Below are 9,751 nucleotides of genomic sequence, written 5' to 3'. Positions count from 1 at the left end.
TCAACTTAATTTTTTAGGAGGGCAACAAGTTTATCCAATTTTATGATACCTCGGGTACGGGGGGACTTACCCGCCATTAAAGGTCGTGAGACAACAAGTGATGATGCTAACAAAAAAATGTCGTCACGATCCTCCCTCTATGACGTAGTATCTAAAATAATAAAATCTCAAAGATTAAAAATTAAAAATTAAAAATTAAACTCTGAATTGGGAATAATTCCTGTATATAGTCGGTATTTTTGTTTATATTTCCAGACAAAAACTTTATATTTTGTAAATTAATAAAAAAAGATAACAAGAATAGTGGGAAATCTGACAATTTGTCTGAACCAGATTGATAAGGAAGAAACCTTTTGCTAGAAGGATCGAAATCTTTGCTACAGCCTTATGTTTACTCTTTATTTTTAGGATGTCGCTTCTTTCATAGTGAAATGACACAAATTTTGTTAATAGAAGTAGTTAAATCTTTTATAGAAACATTAGACCAAGGTGAGAAACAACGATGACATATTTTATTTTGGGGGTAGGGTTTTCTTGGATAGTGGCTGATTTTTGACAAGATTGCAAAAGTTTATTCTTCAATTATGATGATTGAAGTTTCTTTATCAATATTTGACACGATTTTCTTTGACTGCAATATTTGATTGGATTTATTATATAATTTATTCATTTCTTGATATTATTTGATGTTTGAATAAGTAACAAGACTGAATATTTATTGTAAGACCAGGAAAACTTCTCTCATTTTATGTTTAAAGCTAAACCGGGCGAAGTCAGTTAAGGCCACTTACATCCGTGGGCTATACTCTTTAATCCTGTTAACTCCTATCGAATAGTATACTTTTGATTGTCTTGATACTGTAACTATTGTGTTTAATACGTCTAAAAGGTCTTACGATCATTGGATCGAATAAACAGCTCAAATGGGTTAGATGTAACCATTCTGTTTAAAGAGGTTTCGAGGTTTCTACGTAGCCAGTGTCCCTTTTAAAGTCTGATGAGTTCGTAATTTACGAGTTTAGATGAATATTATAAACTAACTTGACCCAATAATCTCTTTAATCCAAATAATGGTTGATATTTAAGTTATGTACAATCTTAACAATTACTAACTTAAATATTTTCGCACTTAGACTGTCAATCAATGGAAACTTAAATGTAAATTTATGTACATAAGCTTAAATTCTTATTTTTATATAAGTATTCTTCTATAATATGTCTTCATAATACGACTTAAACTTGCTACATACCTATTCGCATTCTTAAATTTGTTTCAATTAGTGTTTGCTATCACTTGGGCCGTAACTCATATAGATCATGAAATGAGTTTCAGCTGCAGGGTACATCGAGACCGAATTGAACAAGACGCATGTTTGGATAGAATGTTACCTGATACATGGCATTTTCAATCTGCAAATTCACCTGGTGTTTATTATGTGAAACAATTGCGAGATATAACCATTTCAGAATTGAATGAGATTCAATTGGGGCTTTTATTATTGGGACTGCCATGGTTTGGATTGGAAGCTGTGTTGGATTTTTATCATAATGATACATTAACTATTGATCAATTGCGAGAACCAATAGTTAATGCTATTCGAAATGAATTTGAACTAGATCCACATATCTTAGAAATTTGTCAGGATTACGTTAATCGGTTTGGAATTGAAGTGGATAACGTTCAAAATGAGACAGTTTTAGAAACAGAGATTGGAAGCGTTACTATCCCAGAACATTCCAGTTACAGTTCCAATGCTTTATTCTCAACATCTTCAATTGAAAGAGTTTTACAGTCAAACACTTGCAACTATGAATTGAATAATGATGGTATACATTGGATAAGGATTACACAGGGAGTTAACTAATAATCAGTCTTTTGGCTCCTGGTATTAGAGGTGCGGCACAAAGATTGAAAAAACAGGCTGTGCCATTTTTTTCAACTATCTATGAGAGAATTTTACACTTTAGTTTAGGTTTATGCAGATGTTGAAATTAATAAATCAAGTCGTAAGACAATCTAGAAACTATTTAAGCATAGATATGAATAGCATATTGTATAAGCAATTTGATATGATATAATTTGATTTGAAAATTATTAGTTTTCATCAGCTAAATATAATGGATCAAAGAATGATTCTAACCATGTATTTTTGAATACTCTCATACCCATTGTATGACTATTTAAATAATCCTTTCTTAAACGGGCCATCATGAATCTTTTATCATTGTTTCTTAACCAAGGTTGTAAGATGGAAAACATAACGATACTATAACACATTCCCACGAATAAATCCAATCTCCAATGATGATCTAAATACATCGTAGCCCACCATTGTAAAATGACAAAGGATAATCCAATCAATTTAACAAAGGTCCATCTTGAATAATAACTAAGGAAAAAGAATACCATCACCGCCATAGCTGAATGTAATGAAGGTAAGGCTCCAAACACTATAGGTGAAGCATGGAATCCGTTGGTATTAAGATGTGTTCCCATAGCTACATCAACTCTAGTTAATCCAGCCGCATATCCAGGCATATCATAATCAGCAAGAGAATTTTCACCATAAAGATGAATAAACCAAGGTGGAGCATTTGGAAATGATAAATGAGTTAATACTCCTGCTATATTTTGGACCCCTAATGCAATAGAAAATAATTTTAATGAACCAGGAGCATGGAAGACATATAACCAAATAGCTGTGAATAATGGGGCACAGAAATGGCCAATGACATATGAAAACCATGCTAAAATATCTTTTGGGGTATGAATTGGTTCACGGAATAAATAATAATCAAAATTTAATATAAACCAACTTGCTGATAATAATAGAGGTGCGGTTAAATACCAATTATTTAAAGGACGATAAGGATTAGATGAGGATTGTTGCTGACGGGTTTCAATGATGGTTTCAAGTTTGGTATTATTAGGGGTATATCTTCTATGTTTGAAATAGACTAGATCCATGAACTTATTAGGATCATCTTCATCATATAGGTCTGATGGTGAATCATCAATGGTTAAAGTTTCAGATGATATATTTTCTTCATTTTGAGTTGAATTTTGACATTCCACACTTGACGATGTTGAATCGACATCAGTTAATTCAAATGAATGAGACGGAGAAACCTCATAAGTTTTTAAGAATGGTTGATTCACTTCATTATCATTATGTTCTGAAGTCGGAACTGATGAAGTATTTTTTCCAATAGGGCCATAAACTTTCCAATATAATAAATATGATACTAAACCACAACAAATTACAAGGGCTAAATTTTCAAGGGGGAAGTCGAAGAAGTTGAATAAACGTTCATCGACTCTATATGCTAATTTGACAAAGATATGAGGTCTTATAGATTTTGGAATTAATCCTGCATTTTTAAATATTAATAACCAAATGAAAACTGGAGAAAAATTAATCCAATAATTTAATAAGAATCTGATAAGTGATTTTTGATTTAACCCTGACCAAAAGATTCGCCATAATAATTGAAATATAAGTATGAATGGATTGAAAAGTGGTTTTAGATATGAAGATAGTATCACCATGGTTTTATTATTATATGCTTATATATGGTGCTGCGGGTAACGAATGCAAAATCAGATTATGTATGGGTGGTGCGATAAAATGTACTCCGCTTATAAAATTTTATGGAGTGGAATGAAAAATGATAATGAATGAATAATGACAAACTTTGAAATGAAAACAAATGAATTATATAAATATGAATTTAAAAACTCGAAAGGTAAATATTTTGAATGGTGGAGTGGATTGGAAGGAAAGAATTTCTGTGTTATTTAAATGATAAAAACAGTACTGTTTCCGCTAGATAAAAATAAAAAATATTTATTTTACGGATGGAAGTTAGAAGGAAATGAGGGGTGATATGAAGAAATGGTGTTGTCAGGTTTTGATCAAATCAATTGATTGATGGGAGAGATAAAATATAATCAAAGAACAATATAATCTTAAAACCTTATAATATAAAATATTATTTAATTGCAATCGACCTGGAAGTATCGGGCAAAGGTTATAACCTAAACTATCCGAAAATAAATGCAACAATAAAAGGATGAAGAATGGAAAGGGTAACCAAAGAAAAAAAAAACGAGCTTGGTCCCACTTAACTTGATCGAACAACAACGAATAAATAAACTTTTGATAAGAAACGGTGGATTCCAAGTTTTATTTATACCCTATAACTGACCGGACGGGATCGATGTCGAAACCCTAGTGTTATTTGTTGTCTTTTGAATCTAGGGGCTTAACCCGCTGTGTATATTTTTTCAAATTATGGAAAGTAAATATAGTCGGAAACACGTATGAAGTTCGGAAACAATAAAATTACCCTCTGCCGTTACTTATAGGATATAATTTCTTATAGTAGTTATTTCCTTTCAACTTTTGAATGTTTTGAAGATTTTTCCCAAATAGATTTAAAGTAACAAGAATAAAGAGGAATTTATAAAATTTTATTTTTAATTATATAGGAGGATTATTGATTAGATTTATATATAGATATGGTATGATCTAAATAAAGATTTTCCTTTGAGTAGAGTACGTAAGTCGAAAGCGGTAGGTTTTCATAAACATTCAATAAAAGTCTTGTAATCACTCCGATTGAATTTGTGGTATTTTTTTAACTCCATAATTTTTTTTTTACTGAGGTTTTTTGCCTTCTTGCTAAGGGGAAATTGTAATTAGGGAGGGTAAAAGATAAAAAATGTCGCGCAGATTTAAATTTTTTATTTTTTTAGGCAGGAGTCACAAGACGAAAAAAAACAAAAAACACATTTCTTTTTTTTTTCATCTAGCGTGACATCTTTCTTCTTTGTTTTGATTGACTGTTGCCTTTATTTTTAGCGCAAAACAAAACAAATATAAGTGTGTCGTCCGCAAATTACTATAATTACTACAATTCGTCTATATATAGATTACCTTAGTTACTATATATAATCTGTCTATTTATATCTATAACTTCGCCACTTCTATTTATGGAGAATTAATCTTACTCAATTTGCTTTAATTTTACATCACCCTGATAACTGTAACCCATTCTCAGTATCGGACCGCGAGAATTAAACTTTTAAGCTTTTTAATAACACTACATGAATTCTAATTAAATTGTTTGCTCCCTCTTATTCTCAAAAGGTTGGTTTTAGTAGTCATGGAAATTGAAAATCCAAATCTTAACCATTTTAAAGTTCAAAGAGAATCATTTGGAGTTATTTGTCTTGTGAGTGTTGTAGTATAGTAGTCTGTTGGGATTTTCACTCCTCGACTTAATCTTGGCTATTTCTTACTAGAAAATAATTTTGTGTTATCTGATATGATTTAACTAGAGTATTATATTATATTGCAACTCCTAAATTAAAATATTTTCCAGTATTCTTCTCCTATTTTTACATTTAAATAAAAAAATATTCTATTTGAAGGCTTTGTGCCCATATATCAGTTTTTATTTTCTTTAAATAAACTTCCAAACAACAATCACCATTTCAATTATCCTTAAAAATAATGATCCAACGTATACAGCCCCATTCTAACTAGGTTTATCAGATTCATAGTTCGTAAATCTATAAACTTGCCTCACACTCAGATTCCAGTCCTGGATAAAAAAAAAGTTCGTACTCTAATTGTTATAGATCGCATAATAGGTACTGATCGCATAATTATTACTGATCGCTTTCTGATTAAAAATAATCTCTAAAATCTCCTCCTCGGTACAGAGAATAAGTAGCTTCCTCGAACAATTCTCCCAACTTAAATAACTAATTATGATACACGTTAAGAAAATTTCGGGCATAATAGGTTTAGACGGGATTTCAATATGCGATCAGTTAAATCCATCAAAAAGCCGATAAAACCATCAGAACGACATTATGCTCCATGTCTCGCTAAAAAAAAAAAAAAAGCATCTGTTTTAGTTGCTCACGCGCAGAAGAAAATTTTCTTTCCCTAAATCTTAAAATTCAGGTTTAACGCATTCCACTAAATATCTACTAGTTTCCCACTAAAAATTTTCATTTCGTCAGTACATTAGCCCGTCTGATTTTAAGTTTAGGTGGGATTCTTATTTATTGTATAAAGATTACTATGGATATCACCATTCCTAATAACTATCAACGGTGAACGAGAAGTTTAAAATTCATTTATTTTAACCTTTGCTTTTCTGAAATGACCATAGTCCATAACCCTCAAACTTGCCACCAACTATTTACTCACAAAACCAAAACTTTTAATACTGTTTATTCATTCGTTGTCTAATATCTTATAACCGAATTTATTGAGAATCCCCTTACGTATTTATACGGATCTGTGATGACCAAGTACGAATTATAATCACTTCAATCATATCATATTTATCACCCAATTTGTATCTCTTATACATATCATTAACTGGACTTCAAAAAAATTGGTATAAACCAATCACGTGATTGGTTTTGTGTAATAAGATTTACATCTCTTCATATATTTCGAATCAGCTAGGTATATAAGTACAACGTTAAGCCTTACAAGCTATAAGATCATATCAGCAAAATGTTAATGGTGGGGAGGGGGATTGAACTAATACTCTTTTTTCCATCACTTAGGTTATTTTGAATTATTGTAAATTTCGCATTAGATTTTAATGAAACGGTAACGTAATATTCAATAGGTGAAAAACTGATTTAATTTAAAAAGGTTTGACTTTTCATTAAATATCACGATTCGTCAGATTATAGGGACACATGTAACATCATATACAAATAAAAACCCAGAGGTCATATATTGAAAATAATTCTATCTTAGATATCGATGAACCTGAAAAGTATGGTCTAAAAAATAGAAGACTAAAGAAACCACAGATCAGATCAATTTATCTTGACAGTCTATATCAGACGTACCCCACCTTCTGTACATGATTATAGCAGAAGCAAGCAAACTCGAAACACGATGCCTTTTATATATTTATATTAGTTAATTGAACTTTTTGCAACATTGTTAGTGAGTCGTCCCGGTCCATCTCGTAACCTGTGCGGAACAAAAAGACCAAAATTAGTACTATCGGCTCCGAGTCTGGACCCCATCCTCCCCCCAAATAAACAAATATTGGCTACGCCTGTTAACAGTTAACTTTAAAAGTTTAGCGCTTTTCCCGATGGTGTCCGGGTCATACCCCAGATTTTTTTTATTCATAACATAAGCTCAGTCTGTCTAAGTTATATCCAAATATATACGATTAAAGATCCGGACTTTTGTCTTGTTCATTTTTTTTTCAAATTTAACTTTAAATTGGTTTCACCGTCATCATAGCCTTGGAAGTTTTTCATCTTATTATTCATCGAGATCATTAGTGCTTCATTTGGCTATATATTAACCTTTTTATACAACTTACTCCCTCATCTCCTCCTCCAATAACATTCTCGTTTTCAAATCATCCACATCAAATAAACTATAACCAATCAATAATAGATATATGAAAAATTGGCCCACAATAAATAGTAATATCAACAACAACAACAACAACAACATATAACTTATACATATAATTCATATATATTCAAGAGGATGACTAAGAAATTAACCATACTAGAGAAGAAGAATCGAAAACCAGCTTCTAGAGCTTGTATATTTTGTCATGAAAAACATTTACAATGTTCAAATGAAAGGCCATGTAAAAATTGTGTTAAACGTAATATAGGTCATGAATGTCAAGATATCGTTAGAAAACGAGCCAAATATATGAATATTAATAAATCTACTGGTAGAAGTGGTAGTGTAAGTAGTACGGGACAAATCGATACTACTAATGATAATGAATATTTAAGTTCAAATGTGGGAACTTCAACTGCCACTACACCTATTAATTTCTCAAATTCATCTCAACCACCACAACAAGTGAAGGCCAATCAGCAACAACCACAACCAGAAGCACAACAACAACAACAACAATCAATAGGATTCGAAGGATCCCCAACCAATTATGATCAGATGATACCGCGAGTTCAATACTCAACAAATACTCATAACCCAATGTTGAATACAACCAATGATGTTTTGAATCGATTATTATTGGAACAGAATTTATCAACAAATATAATATCCCCCAATGATTTAAATCCTAACAATCAGGATCCTAATGATATGCTGTTAGATCCATCATTATCAAATAATAGTAATATTAATTTCAGTTCAAATTATTTAAATCAAGAATATCTTATGTTAGGTGATATTATCTTACATTCTAAACCAAGTTCACCATCCCCTTCCAATACTAGTGTTTCTGAATATAACAATCCTAGTAATTCATTCACATCACCTGCAGGATTCGTATCACCTTCAACAAGTTTAATTCAACCACAACAAATCCAACCTCATCAACAAGTTCAAAATCAACAACAACACATTCATCATAAAAGAAAAACTTTAAAAGATTCACGTCCCTTCATCGCGTTAGGATTTCTGAATAGTTTTATGGATGATGAAAAGAATAATCTGTCAACTACCGATTTCTTAGATAATAATTCTAATTTAAATAGTGGGAATTCAAATAGTACAAATATAGGGAATAATAATGTTTCCTTAAATACATCAAAGAATCCTATTATGAAGAAATTAGCTCAATCCGCAACTATCCCTACCGAATATATTTCCCCCTTGGTAACACATCATTTATATCAATCAGTTCAAGATATTTATACCAACAACATTATGAATTTTGAATATCCTCATTCATATCATTCATTAACATTCTTTTTAAAGAAAAGATTCCTGGGAAATAATTTATCCCCAGAAGAGAAACAAGTCAAACGATCCAATTTATTAATTATTTTGAAATTAATTGCCAGTTATCGTCCAACGTTCATTAGTGCTCATAAATCATTATTAAAGCCTTATGATTTACAATTTTTAGAAATGTGTTTTCAAAGAAGTTTGATTGATTATGAAAAATTATCCCAATTGAATTCAAGTCCAACTATTATCTGGAGAAGAACCGGAGAAATAGTTAGTATAACGGATGATTTATTAAGTTTATTAGGGTATAATCTAGCTGATATTATTTCTAAAAGAACATTTATCATGGAATTAATGTATGATGATGAATCAATTATAAATTATTTTAAATTATTTAAATCAGTTGCGATTGGGAATTTAAATCTGTCAATTTTTACTAAATGTAAATTAATTAAAAATCAAAATAAAATCCTTGAAACTTCATCATCAAATTCTCCTTCATTAAATATAAATCATCATCGTAATAATAGTATCGATAGTGGTGGAGATGAATGTAATTTATATATTGAGTTCTGTTCAGTGTGGACGGTCAAACGTGATCTTTTTGATATTCCAATGTTAATCATTGGTCAATTCTTACCTATATTACCTGCTGGTGATGGGGTTAGAATGTACTAAGTCTATAGCGTCTATAGCTTATGTACCTATTATTTATTTATTTATTTATTTATTCTTTTTATTAACTATGTATTTTTAATTAAAACTATTCAGTTACGGTTGGAATTAATCAAAAAACAGACGTAGTGGACAATGTTGATATTGATGTTCTACGATAGTTGCAAAAACTGGTATTCATCGACATTGAATCGAATTTCAAAGTTCACAATCTTAAATACGTCATTGACCAAATTACTGGTATGATTCAAATATAAAATATATGACTAACATAACGACAAACAAGCTTATATTATTATTATTTAACAAAAATGGTCTTTAATACCAAGCCCAGTAAACCTAAGAATTTCAAAATA

The 9,751-nt window shown here is 30.6% G+C and overlaps 2 protein-coding genes across 2 annotated transcripts; one reads left to right on the top strand and one right to left on the bottom strand. All coding sequences in view use genetic code 12, as the record gives it.

Annotated features, from left to right (window-relative positions):
• Positions 1–2,095: 2,095 nt before the first annotated feature.
• IPT1 (inositolphosphotransferase) lies at positions 2,096–3,550 on the bottom strand (the record flags this gene model as incomplete). Its single annotated transcript, XM_064906529.1, has 1 exon — positions 2,096–3,550. The coding sequence occupies one exon, from the start codon at positions 3,548–3,550 to the stop codon at positions 2,096–2,098; it is 1,455 nt and encodes a 484-aa protein (XP_064760037.1).
• Positions 3,551–7,553: 4,003 nt separating this feature from the next.
• Positions 7,554–9,398, top strand: ZCF23 (Zcf23p; the record flags this gene model as incomplete). Its single annotated transcript, XM_064908548.1, has 1 exon — positions 7,554–9,398. One exon carries the CDS (start codon positions 7,554–7,556, stop codon positions 9,396–9,398), a length of 1,845 nt encoding a protein of 614 aa, XP_064760036.1.
• Between the last annotated feature and the right edge of the window lie 353 nt (positions 9,399–9,751).

Source organism: Scheffersomyces coipomensis, assembly GCF_036884675.1.
Source record: "Scheffersomyces coipomensis strain NRRL Y-17651 chromosome Unknown DFJ63scaffold_7, whole genome shotgun sequence".
Lineage (NCBI taxonomy): Eukaryota > Fungi > Ascomycota > Pichiomycetes > Serinales > Debaryomycetaceae > Scheffersomyces > Scheffersomyces coipomensis.
This window is presented reverse-complemented; position numbering and strand designations above follow the sequence as displayed.